Here is a 27,356-nt window from a genome sequence, read left to right as displayed (position 1 = left end):
AACATAAAGAATACCAAAGACACAAAATAGTGCAAGAAAATCACTAAAATCAGTTATTGTTCTTAATGTGGCTTCAAGCCCAGAACACTGAAGGCAGCACAGGGATACTTTAAAAAGACATTTGGGGCAGACTGAGGCAGCAATAAGATCAGATTTTCACCTCCCAGGAGTGATCTTCAATGTAAAGTACAGTTTGTGTATGCTCCATCTAGCAGCTAGTGCAGGCTTTCTGGTTCCCACAAAACCTTCTCCTTTGATCCCTTGTAATGGGATGAGGAAGGGTGAAAGTGAAGAAATAAAACTGGATTCTGGTATGCCTGGAATTTCCCTCCCGGGACTGACATTGTACAGGTATCACTGCAGGGCCATGGTTTCAGCCAGGAAAAGACTTCAGAGAAAATGAAATCTAACAAAGATAGTACAGCACACAAGGAGTCCCTTTAACCTGCCCCTCCAAACCCATTCCTCTGCCTTCTCTCATTTTGCATCCTTCTCTAGGAATGTTCCCTCCATCTTCTCTCTGTGCCCACACTCAATCTATCCTTCAAATTCCAACTCACTCTGCCTCCCTATGAAGCCTTCAAATGTCTACAGCTGCCAGTGATCTCTTTCTTTAATAAATAAATAAAATAAAGACTCATTCACTTTATCTGCATCTCAGGAACATCACACAGACACACACGTACACACACACACACACGGAGTACACTATCAATGAACTGTACCAGAAAGTTAGTGATCATACTTGTTTCCTCCTTTCATTTCCCCAACATATTCAACAATCCCCAAGTTCGATCAAGCCTCCTCTGAAACATCTCTTGAGTCTGACCATTTATAACCATTCCCAATGCATCCTCCTGGGTCAGCTCTCTTCTCATGTTTGGTCTGTGTCTCCTTGTAGCTTATCTTGCCCAAATCTTCTCCCAATGTATTATCCACAATGTAATCCAAGTGATCTTAATGAAATGTAAATTAGTTCATAACATTTCTGAATAAAACACTTCAGTGATTTCCCTCTCATGATATGGGTCACTGTTTCTGTCCATGGTTTACATGGTTCTACAAAATCTGGCTTATCATTATCTCTAGTATAGTTCATCCCTGGCTGTTTGTTAAACCCAAAGACTCTTCTATATTCCCTTTGACTGGCTGAATTTTATATCTTCTTCCAACCACAGCTTAGCTCCTTCCTCTTTCTTCTGAGACTTATTAATTCCAACATATGCTCTTCTTGACAGGTAGTATCATATACTACCTGGAGACAGGGCTCTTAGTTGCAGATAGCAAAACTGATTCTACATAATTAAGCAGAACACCAATATTTAAAATATTATGAAACTAACAGAATGTCTGGGATGGCTAAGCATGGTGCTTGGAGGCTACCCAGAGAGTAATGATGTCCTAGACTCCTCTGTAGAATGACTTTAGGGGGCCACTACAACTTTGCATGAACAGAGAAACTTGATAACTTGGCACTGGGTGCTTCCACTTGGAACTCTGCACTGCCTCTGATTGGTGGATTCCAGGTCACAGGCTGTGCCTTCACTGCAGCACAGGCTGGGAAAGTAAGCTTTGTCATCCACCTTGGAGAGTGCTCAGATTGTTACATGGTTTGGCTGAAAAAGAAGCTCCAGGGTAAGTACCCATAACCACATATTCAATTCAAAATCATTCATGAGTTTCTCAAAAAAGTTTGAAGTTTGAAGCTGGTATAGAATATATCTTTTCTGTTTTCCAGGGCCTTTTTTGTGCAAAACAAGAAGGCTTACTAAAACTTTGCAAATATATGAATAAAAAGTGCTCTGTTCTTCCTAGGTGAAGACCACACAGTAGTAGACAGGAGGGTGAGGTCAAGAGCAGGCTAGAATAGGGACATACAAGAACATGATGAGTTTCTTCCTCAACAAATCAAAAGGACATGGCTGATGTTCTCAGCCTCATGGGAAGAATTCGAACACTCAATGGTGCCAGTGAGGCAGCCATGGCAGATTACAGGCACTACAATGTGTTTCTGTAACACTCTGCACTTTTCCAATCTTAACACTAACTGAATTTATATTGAGTAGCTTGTTAGTTTACTGTTACCCTTACAAAGAGATAAGGTCTGTGAAGGCAACATCCATCTCTATCTGGTCTGTGGGTGATGTATAAGAGATATTTTTCAACATAAGTGGATGAATAAATGCACAAGTGAGTGAGAGTGAGAATGAAGGCACAGAGGTAGTACAGGGAGGTGGTTGCCAGAGAATGGTGCCAGGGTCCAGTGGGATGACTTGGATCAGCTCCGGCCTGCCACTGGCCACTCCCACACAGCTCCTTGCTTTTTAATCCGCTTCTCATTCTCTTTGGGAAGGATTGAGGTCTCTGGAAAACAGCCAAAAAAACTGTTATGGGAACAAGGAGCCCAAATAAAGCCCAAGCATGCATGGGAGGATTTGAGTTCTGAAAGCCACTTCTGTTTCCTCTCCCTCAGCTGAGGGGGCGGGGAGAAGTTCTCAAAGCCATAACTCCTTTTACAAAGAATTAGAAGGCATATAAAGGCCCTGGCTGAGGACTTACTCCCTCAATCTGCACTTGCTGCAAGAACTCTCGATCCTCCACTGACAGAAAATGTCTATCCAGTGAGTATCTCTGGGAAAGTTTTTAAAATGCCATGGTGATGGCATTATATGGTCAAGGGGCAATTTCAAGGGCTCCTGAAGACAAAGCGTTGTTAGATGGCCTATTTGCCTAAGACCCTTGTGTCTAGCTGGGGGAATGTCTTGCTATTTATATATTAAAGCAAATATCTAGACTTCAGGTCTAAGTTATGGTGGGGTTCGGCAGACTTAGACTGGGGCTAACAAGCAGTTATAAGCACAAGGATCTCAGGCAGACATGGGTTCCCCTTCTCATCCAGTCATTTCCTATGGGTAGATTACTTAACTTTTTAAATCTAGGTTTTTCCTTTTATATGGAAGTGGTATAACAACAACACTTATCACATTGTGTTATGAGATTTAAATGAGCTCATACAATGCAAAGTTCTTTTTGTAGTAAGCACATAGCACATACTAAATACAATGTAATTGCTATAGTGAGACTGTTAAGAGCTGTCACTCTAAGAACCTGTAATATGGAGCCAAAATGAGGTGGTAGGAAACAAGCAAAAATATTGAATCTGAATCGCCTGTCTATTTTTATAAACTACTATATAGCTCATATGGATTGGTAAAGAAATGAGATGATGGGAAAAAATGATAGTATAGTAGGTGAATATTGAACATTAAGGTACTGGACCTGAAAAGCTATCATCCCCAACCATAGGAGAGAGAGGAAGGAGGCAAGAAATCAGTGATGCAGTCAGCTCAGAATATTGGTTGAGCTAGACCACTCTGTGGGAAGGACCCTGTCTAGGATTGACATTCAGGAAGAAAAGTGACAGCAACAGTATTAGTAGATTAGTCTTCACAAATATGGGAAAACTGCTGAAGGTAAGATTAAACCCACTGAGACTGCTGACATTAAAGAGAGCCCATTTTCTCTGAGCTGAAAGAAGGAGCACTGAGCTGAGCCCCCTTCTGAACACAAGCATGCTTGTCTCCCTCTAACCCTATGTGCTCCCTGAAACAGACTTTGGTGAATTGGCACAGAGCAAAGGGCACCTTCTGTCCCAGAGTGCTGTCTCTGTCTTCTCAGACTTCTGTATCAGCATGGGCTCCTTTCTCATTACCGTACCTTTTCAGAGTCGAGCATCCTGCTGGTGGTTACAAGAAACTGTTTGAAACCGTGGAAGAACTATCCTCACCCCTCACAGCTCATGTTACAGGTTGGTCTTACCCATCTGGAAGTCGTTCTCCGTTTTTGCTGAGGTCTCTCTCCTCCAGCCTCTCACTCAGTGACATCGTTCAGTGCTGGTCTCCCTCTAGGACACAGGGAGGGGAATGGGGAGGCACAGGTTTTTTTTTATACCAAGAACCCATTTCCTCTCATTTAACTTCATTTCTGTAATGTAGAAAAATAAGACTTAACTGGGATTCCTTGAGGACCAACACTACACCTTTGTCATCTTCACACTGACAACATCTAGCTCACTGCCTGGAACATAGTAGATGTCCTATAAATGTCTATTCCATTGGTGTCTGAATAATCTGGTAACATTGCATTGAAGGGTAGTGGAGTTCATGCCCCTTTTATTGCAAGAGTGTTGATTCTGGAGTCTGCAAGATGTAAGTGCTACTCACAGCTCTATGAGTCTACTATCTGTGAACTCTACAAATAACTTGAAACTTCTGAGCTTCACCTACCAAAACTGAAATTTACCTTGTAAGGATGTAGTGAAGATTAAATGAGGTTATGGAAATAGAATGATCCAACACAAAGTGATCAAGTGACACTAGTTGTCTTTGCACAGAGACACTATGTGGTCCTAATCTCTTCTCCTGGGGTCACGTAGTGTTATAGGGATGGTCAAAACCTTGACAATTCTCTATTCCCAGTTTCCCCTTCTGTAGATGAGCCAGGTGCTTTCTCAACTGGATTCCAATGTTAACAATCTGGACAATAGTAATCAAATTATCACTGTACCTTTTGGTTAATCCATGCCTTCTCTTCAAATTTTCATATCTTACCAAATGCAATTGAGCTATAGGAAGTAATCCATGTGCAAAAAAAAAAAAAAAAATCCTGGTAAAGATTCAGTAAATACTTCCCAATGCTGTATTTTTCAAAAGGCACAAACCTAACTAGAAAAACTCAAAGTCCTAACAGCCTATATTGGGTTCCCCTCATTTTGCAGATGACCAAACTGAGGCCAGAGATGGCATGTGCACATTGTGAGCCAACATCCTGGTTCCCAGCACTCTGCCCTATGTTCTTGCTGTTACAGCAGATGGAATTTAATCTGGACAGTAGTTCATACTCTCAGAGGATGTAGCTCTAAATTTTAAAAAGCCAGTATTCTGGTTGTTTGATTTAAATGGTTTCTTTTATAGACACATTTTTTAATATCTTGGTCCTCACTCCAAATCAACCCTTCTGTCTTTCAGTTGTACAAAATGCATCAAGAAATTTGAAATTCTTTTAAAAAGTGAGCTGACAAAAAAAGTAATGTTTATGAGTGAAATTGACATTTTGAGATTTGATTATTGTTTGTAGCTCTTGTCTATACTCCTGAGAAACAGTGGTTTATTTTTTCTACTTACTACTTGTTGAATTCTTTATTAAGTGGGGGATAAAGCTTGTGATTTTAAAGTACATTGAAAGTATGTCATTGCAAAAATTAAAAGAAAAATAAGAAAGGAAGGAGGATTGGAGTCAGGGAGGGTGGAAGTATCATTATATTCTTAAAATCATATATATGAAATACATGAATTTGTTCCCTTTATATAAATAAAATTAAAAATAAATGGAAAAACAAATAAATAAATAAGTAAATAAATAAATAAAAATTAACATTAGGAATGAAAATGAAAATGAAAAAGTGACTTAAAAAAAAAAAAGTGAGCTGGCCAAAAGGCAAATGGATTGGAATCTAGGGAACTTTATTAGGTGGAGAATACTGTTGATCTCAAGATGCTTTTCCCTCATTCCTTCCAACCCTTTGTTCAAACTCTGAAGTATTACACATTCTCTACCACTTGGTCTCCTAATGAAAGTAGACTCAAGCCAGCAGAAATTATGAAGTGCGTCCAGCATAAGAGCTGGAAGCAGACATCACTGCCAGCTTTGTTAAAAAGATTCTGCCCACTCAGGCCGCTAATCATCACTTTGCCCTACCAAGGACAAGTCCAGTCCAAAGGCAGGGGTCAGAAGCAATATCTGCATCTCACCTTCGCCACAGGCAGGATCCCCCTGTGGCTCACCGGAAGTCTCCTTCGATGTGGGCCAGGACTCTTTGAAGTTGGATCTGAGCCATTTTACCACCTGTTTGATGGGCAAGCCCTGCTGCACAAGTTTGACTTCAAAGAAGGACACGTCACCTACCATAGAAGGTAAAGGAACACTAGGTCTACTCTGCTTCTAGGAATTGTGGAGACTCTCTCAGCTCCTATTCCCCTTGTGGTGCTTTTTAATCTCCTGAACCCAAAAGAAGACCTAAACTGAAAGGACTTCCAAAAGTTAGTGGAAAATATAGTTAAAAGCTAATGTTATGGCCGGCGCCACGGCTCACTAGGCTAATCCTCCGCCTGTAGCGCTGGCACACTGGGTTCTAGTCCCGGTTGGGGTGCCAGTTCTGTCCCGGTTGTTCCTCTTCCAGTCCAGCTCTCTGCTGTGGCCCGGGAAGGCAGTGGAGGATGGCCCACGTGCTTGGGCCCTGCACCCCATGGGAGACCAGGAGGAAGCACCCAGCTCCTGGCTTCGGATCGGCACAGTGCGCCAGCCGTAGCAGCCATCTGGGGGGTGAACCTACAGAAGGAAGACCTTTCTCTCTGTCTCTCTCTCTCTTACTGTCTAATTCTGCCTGTCCAAAAAAAAGGCTAATGTTATTTTGGTGCAAAAAATTTTGAAATCCATGCAGAGTTTTTTTTGCCATATGCATGTTCTATGAACTTTTTAGAAACTCCTCATATACCCACCTCCATCTCAGGAGAATCCCCCTGGGTTAGTGTATCTGTATGGACACCTGGAACCCTACTATGGGATAAAGAAGAAGCTGAGTACAAGAGTTTTGGGGTCTGACATAGTTGACTTCCAATCCTATGTCCACCAGACACCATTTTCCTAGGTGGCTAACTTTGACAGGACATTGACATGGTATTTTTGTTTCTGTCATCTGTGAAATGGGACAAATATTTAAATTTGTTTCATAAGCCTGTTAGAGACTCAATAGGAACACTACCTAGTACACAAGAAACAGTAATAGTTAAAGTCCCTATCATGGTTATTACTGTTATTATAACTATTAGCAATCTTGTCTTCTTTCCTTTTTTATATTCAGAAAGAACTAGGAAAGAGAAAGGGGAGCCACAGAGGAAAGAAGGACCTGGTACATCATGGTGTTACCAGTAACAGAAATTTAGTAAAACTGAATGATTGTTACTGAAAGTTGAGGTCATCCCTCCAGGAGTCCCCCATTAATACCACAGTAAAGATTTTGTCTCTACTTCAGTGTTCAGGCCATTTCGAGGCTCTGTAGATCACCACAAATTTTAGGCATTTTGAAGAGACATCAAAAGGTAAAATAATTGGAGATTTAAAGCAGCCAGGATAACCTGGGCTGTAATAAAAGAGAAACAGTTCATGTCAAAGCAAAAAGTTAGCTATGAAAGCAGAGTTTAGCATTCAGGCCTTAGTACCTTTTTCTTTCCATGAAAGTGCAAAATCAGATTTTAACTGACTCTTCACATGACAAATCCTGCCCAATGTATGCAACCAGTGTGGGATATGGTTCAGAAGATCTGCCTGTGCAAGAGATTGAATTAAAGGCTGCCTACTTTTTAAAGTAGCAAATTGAGTTTTAAAGTTGAAAAAAAGGGTGGGACAGTGGAAAATTGAAAGGAATACAACCAAGCTGGCACCACGGCTCACTAGGCTAATCCTCCGCCTGCGGCACTGGCACCCCAGGTTCTAGTCCCAGTTGTGGTGCCGGATTCTGTCCTGGTTGCTTCTCTTCCAGTCCATCTCTCTGCTGTGGCCTGGAAGGGCAGTGGAGGATGGCCCAAGTACTTGGGCCCTGCACCTGCATGGGAAACCAGGAGGAAGCACCTGGCTCCTGGCTTCGGATCAGCACAGCGCGCCGGCCACAGCGGCCATTTTGGGGGTGAACCAACGGAAGGAAGACCTTTCTCTTTGTCTCTCTCTCCTTATCTAACTCTCCCTGTCAAAAAAGAAAAAAAAAGGAATACAGCTTGACACATCATGTCTTATAATTTCCCACTAAGGATACCTTGATAGGTGCTGGGCTACAGAGAGTAGAGGACCTATATGAACTACCTATGGGGCTGCCTGGTGTGATATGGAAATTTCATATTGTCTGGCTCTAGTCCATTTGTGTTTTAATCCAGCTTAGTAACATATACCAATCACTTAACTTCTGTTAACCTTAGATTCCTCGTCTGTCACTGTGAGGGTCAGAAGACCTAAGTGTAACTGTCTGCATCGTGGTGTAGTAGGTTAAGCCTCCGCTTGCTACACCAGCATCCCATATGAGAGCACTAGTTGAAGCCTGGCTTATCTGCTTCCAATCAAGCCTCCTGCTAATGTGCTTGGGGAAGCAACAGAAGATGGCCCAAGTACTTGGGCCCCAGGCCATTTTCATGGAAGACTAGGATGGAGTTCCTGGCTCCTTTCATCAGACTGGCCCAGACTTGGCTGTTTCAGCCATCTGGGGAGTAAGGTAACAAATCGAATATCTCTCTCTCTCTCTCTCTTTGCCTTTCTTTCTGTCTCTCCCCCGTCTCTGTTGCTCTGCGTTTCTGAATATATAAATAAATAAATATTTAAGAAAGAAGAATATATAAATTTAAGCTCATGGCACATTGCCTCTTTCCCCCATGGTGACGCCAAGAGAGGGAGCTGATAATGTTCTTTATTCTTTGTGTTAGGTATTTACGATTCTGTTTTAATGAGAACACATACAGTGACCATGTTAAATTCCACAGGGATTGCTCTGATTATCTCTGTCTATGACCTTTTCCTGTGTCTCAATGTCCTTCAGGTTTATCCGCACTGATGCCTATGTACGAGCAATGACTGAGAAAAGGATCGTCATCACAGAATTTGGCACCTGTGCTTTCCCAGATCCCTGCAAGAATATATTTTCCAGGTTACTGAAACCAAATTGCAAGTTGTTAAAGAATTTTACATTTGCCCTTTTTTCTCATGACTTGAAAGTTATTGGACTGAAAAATTCATTTGCTTCTTCAGGTTTTTTTCTTACTTTCGAGGAGTAGAGGTTACAGACAATGCCCTTGTAAACATCTATCCAGTGGGGGAAGATTACTATGCCTGCACAGAGACCAACTTCATTACCAAGATTAATCCAGAAACCTTGGAGACAATTAAGCAGGTAGGACAAAGTGCTCAGTTGACCTCTCTCAGAAAATTAAAATTTGGAACTTAGAACTAAGTTAGCTAAGGAATCTGGTGGAAAGAATGTAAAAGTCAGCTTAAGTTTCAAATCTTTCTTTACCACCAGCTACTAGTGATGCAACATAGAGAAAATTTTCTTTCATCTACAAGATTTTAAATATTTATATGGATGGGAATAAAATCTTATCAATTACCTAACATAGCCATTCATTCATTTGTTCATAACACAAATATTTATTGAGTGATTTCTGTGGACCAGAACTTACACTAACCACAAGAAATACATAATGAATATGGGTCATTGCCAATACATGGTCCTTACCCTCCATGACTTTTATATGTGGCATGGACGTGGTACATAAAGTGCTCAGAAACTTGTAGCTATTAACATTGAAAACTCTTCCAGTCCCAGTTTTAGGCAAATAGTTCTAGGTGCCAATTCTTCCCTTTTTTAGACTCTTTTCATTAGAAATAAAGCTATTCTTAACTTAAATAGCATACAGCAAAATATCATATATATCACAAAGTGACAAAACTTTGCTGAGAATTTAGGCAATCTCAATGCAACATTTCTTAAAATAGGCCCACATTTTCCACCAGTACTTATTAAGACATCTCTGTTTACAAAACATTTTTCTTATCTGCAGAAGCTTAGCATTGGATAGGAAAATCAAACAAGTACATAACTTTAATAGGACACAACATGATACGAGCCCTCTTTGAGAAGGAAAATCTAGGAAAGCACATCTAAGACCGATGACTGCTGTAAGTAGTCGGGGATGCAAGGCTGAGTAGATCAAGGATAGATCAAGGAAGTCTCAAAGGGCTTGCACTTGACTGTAAAGTGAAGAAGACATGGGACTTCGGTGAACTTGGAGAACAACATTCTATATAAAGACAGTAACATGAGAAAAGGCATAGAGGTGGGAAAATAAAGAATTACTCTTTAGTTAGTGTTTAGACTTGTAGTACTTCTTAATAGAAGTACTAGTGGCATGTGCAAGAGGTCACTTTGCACTCTGGGAACTGTCTCATACATTGCAGAGGTTTCAAGTCCTTGGTCTCATCCGTTAAATATCAATCATGGCCTTAACCATGGTACAAACACAAAATACCTCTGAAATTTTTAACGCTCCCAGATGTGAGTCGGGGGAAAGTAGAGACAGACACTGCCACTTAAGAATTAGTCATGGGCCGGCACCGCGGCTCACTAGGCTAATCCTCCGCCTGTGGCGCTGGCACACCGGGTTCTAGTGCCGGTTGGGGCGCCGGATTCTGTCCCGGTTGCCCCTCTTCCAGGCCAGCTCTCTGCTATGGCCCGGGAAGGCGGTGGAGGATGGCCCAAGTGTTTGGGCCCCTGCACCCCATTGGAAACCAGGAGAAGCACCTGGCTCCTGGCTTCAGATCAGCGCGGTGCGCCGGCTGCAGCATGCCAGCCACAGCGGCCATTGGAGGATGAACCAATGGCAAAGGAAGACCTTTCTCTCTGTCTCTCTCTCTCACTGTCCACTCTGCCTGTCCAAAAAAAAAAAAAAAAAAAAAGAATTAGTCATTAAGCTTATGTAATGTCAAGGGAAATCATATGGAAAAGGGTAGGATAAAACAAAAAGCTTGATTAATGGTAGAAATATTGGAATAAGTTGTTTAGACAATGAGAAACTGCTGAAAGGTTCTTGAAGAAGTGGTAGAAGCAGAGCTGTACTTTAGGATATTTAACTGGGCAGCTACATGTGGAAGCTCATTTAGAGAAGAACTGAAGCTGAATTTCTAAACCACCCACTTGACTGTAGTAGTGAATTTGTATTCTAGTTGCATGGCACACTAATTGGAAATGCAGAAGCTATGGTATGGCTCCAGAATAGATTTTATTAGGGGTTACATTCCATTGTGAATAGAACTACATCCTGATTTAATATAAAAATGTAGTTTGAAAGATTGAGATTTCATCTGTTTACTATTACTGAAACAGCCTCCCAACCACTGCCTTTCCTCCAGCCTGATTTTCTTAAATAGAATTTCCTCAAGACGGCAGAATCAGTTTTTCTAAAATTCAGAAATGATTGGGCTTTTAGCATAGTGGTTAATATCTTGCTCTTCTATACTGGAGTGCCTATTAATGCACACCCTGAGAGGCAGCAGGTGATGACTGAAGAACCTGGATCACTGCCGGGAATACCTGAATTGAGTTCCCAGCATCAGCCCTGGTCCAGCCCTGGGCATCACAAGCACTTGAAGAGTAAACCAGTAATGGGAGAGCTCTCTCTCTATCTCTCTTTCACTCTCTCTTTCTCCCCTCTGTCTCTGTTCTCTGATTTTCAAATAAATAAAATAAATAGCTTTAAAACATTTAGTACATGTGTCACTCCATGTAGAGCATCATAGTTTCCAAGGTAAAGTCCAAATAAAGGCCTTTATGGCCAGCCTGTCTTATTTCTCCTCCCCCACCCATTCCTTTACATCAATCATCCCAAAACATTAGCTGTTTCCAAATTTTGTCCCTTTACATTAGGACTCATCATCCTGGTTAAATTCTATTTACCTTTGAAGCATTCGCTGGAGCCCTGACACCTGGAAAGCCTGACTAATTCCCCCAGTCTAGGTTAGATTGTGTCTCTTTAGATACATTTTTTGTATTTAGTGCACGTTATGCCAGTTTATTGGTCTAATGCAGTGCTAGCCAATAGAACTTTTTTTCACTATGAAAATTTTCTATTTCTTCATTGTCTAAGTGCTATCAAGCACTTAAAATGTGGCTAATGTGACAGAGGAACTGAATTTCAAGTTTTATCTGATTATAATTAATTTAAATTTAAATAACTACAAACAACTAGTGTCTACCATGTTGTATGACACAGGTCCGAGCTGATTTTCTTGAAAGCAAGAATCTTTGTTCTCCTAGACCCTGGCATAGTGCTTGACACAACTAGAAGCTCGGGGAAAACTTGATGAGTAATTGAGTGTTGAATGAGTGAATGTCTTGTTTATTATTTAAATAAGGGTGCTAAGGGGTCCCTATGATTTAAAAAACAGTCTCTGAATCAAATAGAAAGAACCTGGGTTACATAAATATGTACTCCATTAATTATTCACAGAAAAAGTCTGGACCAAGTAGGTTGTAAGTAGAAATTCTAGTGCTATTTGCCAGCATGTGTCTCTGCACCCTTGAGCAAGACATTTGACCTCTGTGGGACCTAATTTCTCCTTCTGTATACTGGGAGATTTTTGTGATATATTTGTAGTTCTGAATTTCTTAGGAATTAAAATGCTGAATTCTCTCTTCAGAAATGTTTGCATTTAATTCCAGGAGATTCATGGATTCCTTCAAGTCTATTTAGATTAATATTTTCTATCATGAGGTCCCTTTCAATTCCAAACACATAATCTATGCAACACACTATGTTGGGTACTTAGATTATACCATACAAACTTACTATTTTTATAAATAAAAATTATTGACTATCAATGATTTCACAAAATTTAATGCAATACAGTAAAAAGAATATGAAGAAGACACAGGATTCAAATTTATCATTGTTTATGCCAAAAAAAAAAAAAGGTAACTAACCAGAGCCATCTGTGATATATATCAAGTGAGGGACACAGTCACAGAGAACTCCAGATTTAAGACACTCGCAGAAACAGTATGGGGGTTGGAGGAGAGCTGAGCACTGAAGGTAGGACTTCAGGCAAATCTGAAAGAGAGTGAGATCCACAGAGATGGAAAGAAAGATAACATGCCCTTGGAATAGGAGTGCCAGAGATAATGGTGGGGTCAGGCCTAAGGTCAAAATAAATGCTTGGTCCAGCGCTGTGGCTTAACCAGTACATCCACCACCTGCAGTGCTGACATCCCACATGGGCACCGGCTTGAGTCTCGGCTGCTCCTCTTCTGATCCAGCTCTCTTCAATGGCCTGGGAGAGCAGTGGAGGATGGCCCAAGTCCTTGGGCGCCTGCACCCACATGGGAGATCCGGAAGAAACCCCGGGCTCCTGGCTTCGGATTGGCACAGTTCCAGCTGTTGCAGCCATCTGGGGAGTGAACAAGTGGATGAAATACTTCTTTCCCTCTCTCTCTTTCTCTCTCTCTCCCTCTCTGTAACTTTCAAATAAATAAATATTTTTGAGATGTAAATGTAATATTTCTCTTAAGACACATGATGCTTGCTCTCCTTTCATAGGTTGATCTCTGCAATTATGTCTCTGTGAATGGAGCCACTGCTCACCCCCACATTGAAAGTGATGGAACAGTTTACAACATTGGTAATTGTTTTGGGAAAAATTTTTCAATTGCCTACAATATTGTAAAGATCCCTCCACTGCAAGCAGGTGAGTTTACCAATCTTTCTTCTTCTGAAATCAAGTATCAGTATTGTGAGGTCACTGGAAAGACATGATACAAGATCAGAATATCAGGATAACATTATATACTAGTTAAGCTACGCTCAAACTTTAGAACAATTACTCTCATCCATACAGCACAGCAGGAGATAACTACTAGAAAATACAAAAAAACAGGCTGTCAAGTTCTATTCTACAACATTTAAAGATCTAGCATATAGGATCACATATGATTTAGATTCAAATCCAGCAAACATTTATTGAGCAGTTATTCATGTGCTAGGAAAAATTGAATTGAACATGTATACATGTATATGTGCATAACAGCATACATATGTATATATGAGTGTACTACATATTTTCTATTTGATTTCCAAAACTACAGGTAAATCTATTAACTGTTATTAATACTTTGGAGAACAAATTTGCAGTAGAGAAAGTACTCTAGAATTTTCCATTTATCCTCTATTAACTGCCAAGTTCATTGATTATTATCTTAATGATAACTGAATCCATGATTATTTGAATCCATATGGATTTTGGCATAGTATTATTTAATATAGTTCCCTAAGTATAGTACCTCTACCAGCAGTGTCATCTGAGAGCCTTATAGAAATATTAATATTGAGTCCCATCCTAGGCAGACTGTGAGAAATTCTGACAATGGAATCTGGACCACAATCAGTAATTTAAGAAACATTTAATATGATTTTTCTGATGCACACTAAGGTTTGAGGATCATTGACTTAGTAGTAAATGAACTTTAATGTGCATAAGAATTATTGTGCAAAGTTATTGACACAAATCCTTCTATACTACCCTTTCCAGGTATCTTAAAATATTGTCAAAGGCATTTTGATCATTCTGACATTTTGCCTTAATCCTCTGACCTAAAACCTAATGCCAGCTGTTGCAAGATGTGACTCCACTACATTCTGCTTGCCACATCCCATTTGAGTTCACTTTTCCAAATCTGCTGCTATTTGGATTTTCCTGGGTGATTGCAGCTTCACATAAAATTTCTTTAAGAAATGCCAATAACTGAGAAAATGAAAATGAGCTCTGAAAAAGATCAAGATCTGAAAATGTATTTCTTTGCTTGTATAAGCTGTTCTAAATGCTTTGTATTTTAAAAAACAGAGGCTGTTCCAAAGCCTTTTAAAACCACTTTATTTCAGACAAGGAAGATCCAATAAGCAAGTCAGAGGTCGTTGTACAATTCCCCTGCAGTGATCGATTCAAGCCATCTTACGTCCATAGGTAACTTGAAGGCCTACTATGAATCTGCAGGAAAACTCAAGCTTAAAGATCTTCTTTGCCTACCTTTGATACCAATCCTGATCACAATGTTTCTTGCAGAAAACTAAATTTAAAAATAATTAATTTCCATTGACACTGTTGATTCATATAACTGAGCATACCTTGTATACACATGTCTGTTTGTGGCTTGAGAATCAGTACTTCCGTTAACAAGCCCATTTGTGTTTCAGTTTTGGTCTGACTCCCAACTACATTGTTTTTGTGGAGACTCCAGTCAAAATTAACCTCTTCAAATTCCTTTCCTCATGGAGCCTTTGGGGAGCCAACTACATGGATTGTTTTGAGTCCAATGAAACTATGGGGGTGAGTCAACTGTATGTTTCTAGGAATGTATGTTCCAAAATGTGTTCTTTTCCCCCCTTTGTAGATGCATCAAGATATTTCCTCATTTTTTTTAGGTTTGGCTTCATATTGCTGATAAAAAAAGAAGGAAATACCTCAATAATAAATACAGGACATCACCCTTCAACCTCTTCCATCACATCAACACCTATGAAGATAATGACTTTCTGATTGTGGATCTCTGTTGTTGGAAAGGGTAAGAAAGGACATCAGATAAATACTACATCTCCAGGTGCTCGTAGGAATTAGGAATCTTTTTTTTTTTTTTGGACAGGCAGAGTGAATAGTGAGAGAGAGAGACAGAGAGAAAGGTCTTCCTTTTTGCCATTGGTTCACCCTCCAATGGCCACTGCGGCCGGCGCATCATGCTGATCCAAAGCCAGGAGCCAGGTGCTTCTCCTGGTCTCCCATGCGGGTGCAGGGCCCAAGGACTTGAGCCATCCTCCACTGCCTTCCCGGGCCATAGCAGAGAGCCGGCCTGGAAGAGGGGCAACCGGGATAGAATCCGGCGCCCCAACAGGGACTAGAACCCGGTGTGCCGGCACCGCAAGGCGGAGGATTAGCCTGTTAAGCCACGGCGCCGGCCTGTGGAGTTAGGTGTCTTCTACAGAGACGCTGCTCTCAATGTTTAATCTGAATCACACTGAAAAGACAGGGGTATGCTTGAGTCAACAAATGTAATTGAAAAAGCAGTAGGAAGTTGAGGTGAACAGCAATATACACTGAGGATCAAAACTACGGTTAATGATTGAAAACGGATGGAGTCCATGAACCAGACCTGAAAGTAAAAGGTTCTGTGACTTAAGAAGTGAACTCAAATTTGGCTCAAACTTGACAAGATCTCTGGGGAGCCTTCAATCCTGCTCACTCTAAGATTAGGACAAAGAGACGTGTTTTTCAGACTAGCCAAGTCTCTGGAAACATAATGGCCCCTAAGGGCACAAATGGAATGTTGACTAGAAGAAAGAAAGTATCTGAGGCTACCATTACTTAAATATATCCGTGAGGCAAGTTTCTTTGCTTTTTCATTTTTCCCCCCTACTGTGGGAAGGAGGAAATGACTGTAATATACCTGTGCTATTAGCAATTTCTGGATTGTGGAATAAAGAATAGGCAGGCACCTGCACTTTTGAAAAGCATGAGTCATCTCTCTAAAATTATTTATAATTGTGCTCATGTTTGACTTCTTATTTTTGCAGATTTGAGTTTGTGTATAATTACTTATATTTAGCCAACTTACGTGAGAACTGGGAAGAGGTGAAAAAAAATGCCAGAAAAGCGCCCCAGCCTGAGGTTCGGAGATACGTACTTCCCTTGAATTTTGACAAGGTAACCTCCCGCTACATAGCTTTATAGTTCAGATATAACCAAAAGTCTTGAAATTTCAGAGATGGAAGAAACTAAAAATAAACTAATTAAACTCCCATCCTTTCACAAACAAGGAAACTGAAGCTCAGATGAGTGAAGCAACTTTAGCAAAAGCCAATGGCAGCACAACAATATGAGAAATAGGTTTTGTGATTATGGATCTGCTCTTTCAATCACAAAATACTTTGCAAAATGTACTTTCTTTGTGAATAATACAGATCCATTGATTCTTAGGATCCTTTGTCAATACTACAAATAATTTAACTTAAATAATTTGAAATTCTGGAGAGATGAAATATCAAAAGTTACCTTTCAGAGAAATGATACCATTGTTTTGTTTTTCTACCTATCTCCTGAAATATCACTAGAGGATAAAAATCATTAATAGCATTAGATAATCATGTCATCTCTATTTTGTCTTCCTGTGATTGTCTTGTTTAGAACAACACATCAGAATTTTAGTGTGATGGAAATGCCAAATTCAAGAAAAATGGAATTTTCACATATACACGCATGGACATACACTCTCTTTTCTGTCGAGCTAACCCTAGTTGCACACTAGGGGCTGAGGCAGCTAAACAGAATGCAAACACATTGTACTAATGGCTTAGCTCAGATGTTATGGAAAATAAACCCAATTTTAAACCAGATACTATTTCCCTTAATTATGCTTGTGATCTCTATAAAAACTAAGGAAGGGGAAGAGGCTGAAATTGGGCATCACACATAGGTAAAAGGGCTCATACAAAGGAACAGAGGCAGGTGAGTATTTGGTACAGTGGTTAAGATACCACTTGGGGGGCCATATTCCTTATCAGAGTACCTGGGTTTGAATCTCAGCTCCACTCCTGATTCCCTTATTGCTAAATCACATCCTGGAAGGCAGCAGGTGAAGGCTCAAGTACTTGGGTCTCTGCCACTCACTTGAGAAACCAAGGTTGAGTTCTCAGCTCTTGGCTTTGGTGTGGCAAGTCTCAGCTGTTGTGGTCATTCGATGGCATAAACTGGTGGATGGGAGATATCTCTGTCTCTCAGTCTCTGTCTCTATCTCTCACTCTCTCTTTATCTCCCTTTCTAATAAAAATAAGCTTGTACAGAAGGTAAAGAGGAATTTAAAATGCAAGAATTACTACTTTACCACTTAAACATGAAGTAGTTTCTGGACTGGCTCATTATACACATGGGGAAATGGGTACAGGGCAGAGCAATTGAAAAGATGGGTTAAAGTGCTGTTGTAAAGGGCTTTATAAATGTGTGTCACAGCAGTGGCATGCAGCCCTGTGTGCACACTGTGGTCATGTCTGTGTTTCTAACTCTGCTGTCATCATGAGGGACAGAGTGGAATGAGGGGAGTTCAGAGGCTAGAAGACCCACTAGATGATGAACGCAAAGAGATGAACAGAGAGGATAAATACGTGGATTAACAAATGGCCATTGAAAGATAAAAGAAGGGACAAAATAGAGAACTAAATACTGGTAGAATCAATAGGAGTTGGAGTCTGATTATATGTGAGGGGTAAGGAAGAGAAAGGAACATGGTATAACTTTCAGATTTCTGCCCTAAGCAGTCAAGTGGATAATGCTACAATTCAATTCACTGAATAGGAAGCATAAAAGTAAGAGGAGTGGTTTCCTGGAAAAAGAGTAAGATTTATTGTACAGGTGCTGAGCTGAAACCCAGCAGAAACGTCTGATAGGCAGCTGGTGTGGTGGATCTGGAGCTCAGAGAAGAGGTCAAGGGGAGGGATCTGTCTGGGTGCCCTAAGCACTCTTGATATTCCCTTTGGAGGCATATCTGTGGCTTGGAATTAAGTGACCATAGAATACATTCCACATAAATGAGTCAGTTGATTTCCATAAACTCTTAACTGTGTTAATAAAATCACAATCACCTTTAAAGAATCATCTTTAAAGGATGATCAATAAATTTCAGTACCCACATTCTAACGTGAAGAAAAAGGAAAGATTTTTTTAAATGTATGGCCATCATTTCCTAAAGAAAGGTCAATCAAGTATAGAATTGGGAACTTCAGTGATGATGAAAAATGCCTAATGTCACCCAAATTCACCTTCTCTTTCTCCCAACAGTTACTGAACAGCTGCTACAAGTATCACACTGGTTGTTTCAGTGGGAGAGTCAAAAGGATACATTGCTTATTCTCATGGATGCCATCGCCTAGTTTTGAAGGAAGATGATTCAGAAATGATAATGCATGTCAACATAGGATGAGAACTCTGAGACAGGGATGAATCGACTTACCTAGCCAGAAAATGGAGAAGCCATACTTGTTTGGGGAGATGCATGGAGCAGTTATTTGTAGTCTCAGTATTTTAGCAGATGGGGATGGGATTGAAGCAGAACAGTTGAAGACAGGAAGAACAGTTTGAGGAGAGAGCCAGAAATGGAGAAGCAGACAAGCAGGGAAAACTGTCTGCAATCCAACTGACTGGAGCATGGGCAAAAGCAATAGAGGAAATGGGGTAAAATCTATAAAAGTGGTGGGTTTTTTTTTTTTTCATGATTGGCTTATTTATTTGAAAGGCAGAGTTACAGAGAGAGAAGGAGAGACAGAGAGATCCTCCATTCAATGGTTCACTCCACAAATGCCTGCAATAGCCATGGCTGGGCCAGGCCAAAGCCAGGAGCTTCATCCAGATCTCCCATGTGGGTGCAAAGGCCCAAGCATTTGGGCCATCTTCCTTGGTTTTCCTAGGTGCATTAGCAGGGAGCTGGTTTGAAACTGAAGCAGCCAGGACACAAACCAGCACTCTTAAGAATGGTGGTGCTGCGAGCTGTGGCTTAACCTGCTACACCACAACACTGAACCCAAAAGTAGGTTGTTAATCTCAGAAGAATTAAGGTCAGGATAAGAGGTGTGCATTTTAATGACATGTAATGCAGAGACATGAAAATTTGTGAACAGAAGAAAAACTGATAGTTACTAATATTGAAATTATATCAAGATATATAAAAATAGATAAATGAGAGTGTAGTAGGGAGAAATAATATTTTAGAATAATTTTGCTAAATGAACCAAATTTTTCCTTCTTTTTGAAGTGAGGAATTCAATAGCCTGAGAATACATAGAAAGTCTCACTCCAACCCTACCTTCATCTACTTCATTCCATTCACCCTCATTTCTTATTGGTAACTTTTATTAGTATCTTCCTTGAGTTTTGTTTGTGAAAATATAAGAAAATATAAAATGTATATTCATATATACATATATAATTGTTATTTCATATTCTGTTACACAAAATAAATTTCTATATTCACTGTGAGGATACAAAGATAATGTTATAGATTTCTTATACTGAAGACCTAATTTATTTATTTACTTGTTTATGTTATATTTATTTTTTTGAGATGACACATTTTTAATTTACATTATAATCAAAGGTTAATGGCTCCACTGAATAAAGAGTTCAACAAATAAAATATAAAACTATCATAGTCCAGCAGGAAAATAGGCAAGAGCTAGAAACAATAATCATATGAAAAAATGTTCAACTTCCCTCATATAAAGTAAATTTTTAAATAATTACAAAATAGTTGAAAGAGTATATAATTCTTATCAATTTGACAGAGATTTAAAGCAAAGTTTGACAAAGTATTGTATGTGCAGCAAAACAGATACACACAGGTATTTTTTTCTCTTTTAAATAAAGTTTGGCTCCCACATATCAGAGAAATAAAGACCTATTTTTAAAAAACCATGTAGGACAAAGAGAAACAATTCAACTAAAAGCCACATAAATAATATGTTTGGCATAGACCTTTGTACTTATTCTGCACATTAATATAAATATGTGTATATATAAACACATCACTGTCTTCTTCCCAACATTGCCATAAATGTTTTCAATGCCTATTTCACAAATCTCACAAAATCTGTTCTCTAATTATTCCTCTCCTACCATTCCTCGCTATCTTAAAATGCTCTACGATTCACTCTTAATTCATAGTCAGAACCAGAAAACCCTGTGTGTCATCTTCTCAGAACGTTTCCTCTTCCTTCTTTCTTTAACCAAAATCCCACTCCCTCTGAGGACATAGGTCTCAGTTTCCAGGGGAGCTAGTTTCTTCTCTGTCCACGTCGGGTAGGCATCCTTGTTTCTCTTTCTTGCTTTCAGACCGTTGCTCCTCCATTCACCCTTGAGATTTCCCAACTTTTAATCTTATTTTAGCCATTCAATCAAATAGCCAATTAGTATTACACATAGCCATATGTATACCCCTCATTATTTTTTTCATTACTAACCACTGCTTCTCTTCCTCTTGGCTCAATAACACTCTGTTCCCAGCTCTAATCCTGTCTGTTGTTCTTGAAACATTCAGTATGCCTATCATAATTTATTCTTCTAACAACCCTACCTGAGTTCCTTGACCTGTTGCACTGCTCTTGTCTTCTATTCTGTATCAGCCACTCTCTTTTCAGAATTATAACCTTAACCAACCAATACCCACGCCTGTGATCCTTCCATAATGTCAGTGTCTCTAAGATGCAATCTGACTGCCACCTTTTAACTTTGAACCTCGCCTGCCCTGCTGCAATTCCCACTAGCAGCCTCTAATCCATCGAACATACTACTTTTTCACTATCCACCAATCCCTAGAGAAATTATCTATCTTCCTCTGTCAATTTAAATATCATGATTAATGATAATAATCACCCCTATCATATAGATCTTATTTTTCTTGCTTCTTTCTTACTTCATCAAACTTATTTGTCAAAACCATACACTAGTTAAATTTTACTCTTAAACCATTCCATGTTTATATCTCTGAGGCTGAAAAAAAACAAGTTAATTGGTCTGATTTTAAATCATGACCACAAACCTGGCTGCTGCAATTTGCCACTTCACTTCTTCTCTCACTTTGCTGGTTAAATATTCCACACCCTCTTACCTTCAAACTTTTCACACTTCCCATGGCAGCACTCATATGCAGTTGATAACTATATTTCCTATTCCTCTGAAACAAATGAAAACTCAAAAAGAACCAGAGGCTCCTACAACCACATTTACCCACCCACCAGCATCTGTACTCATATACTGAATTATCTGTTTTCCTATCCACAACTAATCTCTTCCATCCTCCTTCACCCACTCAGACTTCACTCTAGCCTCTCTCCCTCTCACTCTCTTGCTCTCTCTCTCTCTCTCTCTCTCTCATCACTCCTCTACCATTTCCAATGGATCACTCACCTCATGCTCTTAGAAATCTTTCTCCTGACTCATTTTGCCTCAACTTCCCATTCCTCCTCTTGAAGGGCACCGGTATACACTCTGCGCCTGTTACAGATTTGTGCTTTAGAGCAGACAATGCGTATTTCCAACTTTCCCTCACACTCAAGGTTGCCGTGGCCTACTGTTACGCCACCTCTCCATTTGGATATCCAGTAGACATCTCGAGCTGAAGGCAGGGAGGCCTGAGCTTCTTTTGTTCCCCCACCACCTGCAGTCGCTCTCATCTCTGTGGTGCCCATGCCAACCTTGGTGCCATGCCTGACTTTTCTCTTGTATTCCTCCTCTTCACCACCCCCTGTAGTCCGCAACATCCCCATCAGGTCCCCTGATTCTACTCTGGGTCGCTTCTATTCCCGTGGGTGGTTTCAGCAGCGCAGCCAATGGGAATGTATTAAAAAGAAGCCAAAGCTTGTAAATCCTCTGTTCAAAATCCTTTAGTGCCTCCCCATTGCTCACTCATAGAGCAAGACGTAGTCCTCATAATGACCTGCAAGCCGCTATCCAGTCTGGCCCCATGACCCTCCCCCCTTCTCTCCCCTCTTCCCTGCCGCTCGGTGAGTTGCAGCCGCGCTGTTCTCCTTAATTCTCCTCAGCACATGGGCCCTCCTCTCTCCTCAGGCCTTTTCACCGTTTATTCTCTTTGCTTGAACACATTGCTCATTTTCTCATCTTCTGGGTTTGTCTCAAATGCCAATTTTTAAAAAGGCTTACCCTTACCTCTTAACAAATGTCCACCCTTGGTATTTGTGAGCCCCCAACTCTATTAGCCAGTCCACATTCAAGGTATTTTATACTCATATGCATGGATTTCAACCAAAATAAAGTTATCTTTTAATTTCACTCTTCCACCAATTTTGAAGTATCCTCATATATTTTAGTTATTAATTGTATTTAGTGTTTAACTTCCTGAACTAAAATGTTAGCTTTATGAAGAAAAGGATTTTATTCTCTGAACTAGCCCAAAAACCTAGGCTAGAGCCTAGAGCAAAGCATGTAATCAAGAATTGATTAAATATATTTGAACTTAGAGCTTATAATAATTATGAAAATAATCTGGAAATGTGTGTGCATTTGTATGCACCATACATGTGTGAAACAAAAGATCTTCAAAAACATTCAGTTTAGTGGTTTCCCTATGTATTTTTTTTTCCTTTTGGAAATATAACTGCAAGGATTGTTTCAAACAAAATTAAAACAGTAACTATGGAATAGACAGGTACATTTTTATTGCTTGGGCATTCGAAGTCTTTATTACTTTTGTTTTGCAGAAAAATGTATTTTTGCTGTTGTTCCTTTGTTTGCAGAAGACATTCCTCAGTGCTTTTCTTCAAGGATGGTCGCCTTTTACAGCTGAAAAAACTGAGGCCCGAGAGGTTGTGTGACTTCTCCAGGGATCCACAGCCGGGGACCGACATGGGCACAGACAGCCTGCCCAGGACGGCCTCATCTATAATTCCCTGCCTTGTTCCTCCCTGCACGTTGAAAAGAGAGCACGCTCGGGAAGTATGCAGTTATGACTGCCTGAATTTTCTTCCTGCTCACTGAGGTTTCTGTTACTGTCTTTCTTAGGCGGACACAGGCAAGAATCTGGTCACGCTGCCCAACACAACTGCCACCGCGATTCTGTGCAGCGATGAGACCATCTGGCTGGAACCTGAGGTTCTCTTTTCAGGACCTCGCCAAGGTAAGATGGCCTAGAGAAAAAGCTCACACAGGAGGGCACAAGTGTTCCATTCGGAGAAGTCAAGTGAATTTTCCTAAGCCTGTGCTCTGTTTTGTAGCATTTGAGTTTCCTCAAATCAATTACCAGAAGTACGGCGGGAAACCTTATACATACGCATACGGACTTGGCCTGAATCACTTTGTTCCCGACAGGGTAATTAATCCATCTTCCTAACATTACAGCAGTGTTTTTGTAACAGTTGCTAGTTAAGCAATGCACATTGACATATTTTATTTTTTATTTTTTTGTCTTATAATCAGCTGTGTAAGCTGAACGTCAAAACTAAAGAGACCTGGGTATGGCAAGAGCCCGATTCATACCCATCAGAACCCATCTTTGTTTCTCATCCAGATGCCTTGGAGGAAGATGATGGTAATGACAGCAGTGGATGGGTATAAACACTCTTTTTAGAGGACTTCTGTGTATTAGCTCAATTACTGCTTCATATTCAGAAACAATTCTTTTTTTTAAAAAAAAGTATATTTAAGGGATAAAACTATATATATTTGATACACATATATGTATACACATTTGAGGAATAGCAAAAGAGAGACAGGCAGAAAACTCCTATCCTCTGATTTAATCCCAAATGTACACAATGGCCCTGAGCCCAACTGGGGACTGAAGCCAGGAGCAGGGAGCTCAATCCAGGTATGCCACGTGAGTGACAAGAACCCAATTACTTGAGTTATCACCCCTGCCCTCTAAGTCTGCAATAGCAGGAAGCTAGTATCAGAAACAGGTGCCAGGAATTTAACCCAGTCATATGGGGCATGGACTTCTTTTTTTTATTATTGACTAATTTACTTGAAAGGCAGGGTTACAGAGAGGCAGAGGCAGAAAGAGAGAGAGAAAGAAAGAGAGAGAGGTCTTCCATCTGCTGGTTCATTACTCAAATGGCTACAATGGCCAGAACTGGGCCAAACGGAAGCCAGTAGCCAGGAGCTTTTTCTGGGTCTCCCATGTGAGTACAGGGGCCAAAGAACTTGGGCCATCTTCCACTGCTTTCCAGGCCATAGCAGAGAGCTGGATCGTAAGGGGAGCAGCCAGGACTTGAACCAGCATCCATATGGGATGCCAGCACTGCAGGCAGTGGCTTTACCCACTAAACCACAGCGCAGTCCCCAGGACATGAACTTCTTAACCAGCATCTTAACCACTGGGTTAAATCCCTGATCCAGAAATGATTCTCAGTATCGTAAATGGGACAGTACAAAGAAGTTAAACTTATTTGAAAGTAGGCTTCATCTCGTGGTTAGGTCTTATTGATTACTTGTAAAAAAATTTCTAAGCATCACTGTCTGGATGAGAGAGAAGAAGAAGAAATAGCAGCATGAAATCTAGGTGTTTTTTTTTTTTATTTGTTTGTTTTTGTTTTGTTTTGTTTTGTTTTGCCTTTTCCAACCAAGACCTATTTCTGATAAAGGACAAGGTTCTAAGAAGGAAACTGAGTATTCTGGAGGATCGAAGAGGCAAATGCAGGCTTGTGACTGTAGTTTTGATTTGTTCTTTTAAAAACCTGAAGCTAGAGAGGGATCCAGAGCCATCGCCTATAATGTGAAGTTACTTTAAACAATTCATAGAATAAGAAGATTAAAAGATAAGTCTACTTTGGTAAAAAAAAATTGAATTTCATGCATAATTTTCTCATAATACAAATTTTTCATAAACTTTTAAAAAACACATATTTATAGATTTGAAAAAATTTTTGCACCAAAGTAAATTTAGCATTTAATTCTGCTTTCCAGAAGTATCCTCATACAGTAACTCCATTACAAAGCATCAGTCTTAGTTAATTATTGATGACAGAGATAGATTATACTTTTTAGGATTAAATTGTGGGTAACCATAGAGAAATGAGATAAAGAATTGTGGAGCCACATCATGCTAAATGATTTTACATAAATCCAGTCAAAACTGCAAAAAGTTTGTTCTTTTGTTTGAAGGAAGTCAGTTTCCAGACAATTCTTAGAAATCAGATATATTATATCTTAATACTTTCAAAGTCTCTTAATATAGACTTTTTTTTGATGACCATAACATTGTTTCTGGCAGTGAGTAAAGCAGACTTTTTTTTTTTTTTTTTTTTTTTTTTGGACAGGCAGAGTGGATAGTGAGAGAGAGAGACAGAGAGAAAGGTCTTCCTTTTTGCCGTTGGTTCACCCTCCAATGGCTGCTGCGGCCAGCGCATTGTGCTGATCTGAAGCCAGGAGCCAGGTGCTTCTCCTGGTCTCCCATGTGGGTGCAGGACCCAAGCACTTGGGCCATCCTACACTGCACTCCTGGGCCACAGCAGAGAGTTGGCCTGGAAGAGGGGCAACCAGGACAGAATCCAGCGCCCCGACCGGCACTAGAACCAGGTGTGCCGGCGCCGCTAGGCGGAGGATTATCCTATTGAGCCATGGCACCGGCCAGGCAGACATTTTATTCTCATGTTATAGATAAGAACACAGATCCATTCATTCCATAATATTTAATGAGCACCTGCTATGTTCTAGGTAGGATATTGAGATACAACAGTGAGTGAATGACCCCTTTCCTGGAGTGATAATGTAGGGAACAGGATGAGTTAAAAGACTTAGAAAAGTCAGAAATGAAATTGAGTCAAGTGGCTGTCTTTATTTAATCAAGGTAATTCCACTTACATTATTTCAATTATGTTTAATTATTCCAATGTTGTTTAGTCTGTGAGCGTGGGCTTTTTAAGATTCACTGCTGTCTTATTTACTTCTTATTAACAGGTGTAGTTCTGAGTGTGGTGGTAAGCCCTGGGGCAGGGCAAAAGCCTGCTTATCTCCTGATTCTGAATGCCAAGGACTTGAGTGAAGTTGCCAGGGCTGAAGTGGAGATTAACATCCCTGTCACCTTTCATGGACTATTCAAAAAATCATGAGCATATTCTCATAAGATATGTCTCCAGTGACAAAACCAAGGAAACAGCTTCAGGTCTGCAATCAAATTCTGTTCAGTTTCAGCCTGCTGTATGTCCTGGTTTTAACTTGCAGATGCACCCAGTTTTGCAATGTTTTATGGAAATCACTGAGTTGAGCAAGCAATTCTTTTTATTTTTTTTTTAAAGTACATACTGAGATCATCATCCTTTCTCTGTTAGACCATCTCTGAAAAGCTCTTTTGAATCTTTAGCAATCAAATAGGATATGAATATGGGCTTATCAAACCACTTTTTATTTCTGTTATGAAGTGCATTTTAGGTACCTTGTCTGCTCCAATTAATTTTTTACATTTAAAAACCAAAATCCTCTATACCTGATTTGTATGTGGCTTTGATGAATCAACACAGTATCATGCAAAAAAGCTAATTACTAAATGTCTGAAACCAGGGACTATCATCTAACAGTAATCTTAATAAATGTTTTGCACATATGTGACAGTGTAAAGATTCTCAAGCTCATGAATTCTAACGTTTCCATTTTATAGTGATAATTACTATGATTTCTGATTTTATAATGAGGAAACCTATGTCTAATCAACTGAGGCCTGTCAAATAAAAGATGTCTCAGTGATTAAGCGACATATTAAAAGCATATAGAATATGAAACAAGGAAATGTAGTAGTGACTATTTTTTTGAAAAATAGAAATAAAATCCTTACAAATATATCTACTTCAAATCTGATTATGATGTAATATTGCGGGGGTTATTTTGTGTTGCCACTTCTAGTTAATGATAGTTAAGCACTCTGCAAACGCCTGACTGGAGAACATAATACATCATCAACATTCTGGTATTAATACATTTTAAGTACTTTTAGTTTTAAATTACCCCTTTATGTGCTACAGATTGCAAGAAATGGATATTGACAAAGAATCATATTGTACATTTTACTCTTGGTATATATCTTATGCCTGAAAACATTGTGTATCATTATGCTTAACATGATCAGCCTCATGTTTCATTAGGTAATAATAGCTTGAAGGAACAGACTGGCCACGACTTGATGCTTCCATTTGATTTCTTTACTTATAGATGCAAACCCATTTTTA

General features: G+C 39.8%; 1 protein-coding gene across 2 annotated transcripts; it reads left to right on the top strand.

Annotated features, from left to right (window-relative positions):
• Positions 1-2,610: 2,610 nt before the first annotated feature.
• Positions 2,611-26,246, top strand: RPE65 (retinoid isomerohydrolase RPE65). 2 transcript variants are annotated; one of them, XM_062193391.1, is made up of 14 exons: positions 2,611-2,621; positions 3,726-3,808; positions 5,822-5,972; positions 8,639-8,746; positions 8,848-8,989; positions 13,191-13,338; positions 14,529-14,610; positions 14,841-14,973; positions 15,069-15,208; positions 16,212-16,341; positions 23,200-23,314; positions 23,412-23,506; positions 23,614-23,725; positions 26,095-26,246. In XM_062193391.1, the coding sequence occupies exons 1-14, from the start codon at positions 2,611-2,613 to the stop codon at positions 26,244-26,246; spliced, it is 1,602 nt and encodes a 533-aa protein (XP_062049375.1). The 2 variants fall into 2 exon arrangements, with proteins under 2 accessions (XP_062049375.1, XP_062049376.1); XM_062193392.1 differs by lacking the exon at positions 8,639-8,746.
• Positions 26,247-27,356: the final 1,110 nt, after the last annotated feature.

The sequence above is a fragment of the Lepus europaeus genome, chromosome 5, assembly GCF_033115175.1.
Source record: "Lepus europaeus isolate LE1 chromosome 5, mLepTim1.pri, whole genome shotgun sequence".
NCBI lineage: Eukaryota > Metazoa > Chordata > Mammalia > Lagomorpha > Leporidae > Lepus > Lepus europaeus.
Note: the sequence above shows the minus strand (reverse complement) of the source record. Positions and strands in the feature narration are given on the sequence as shown.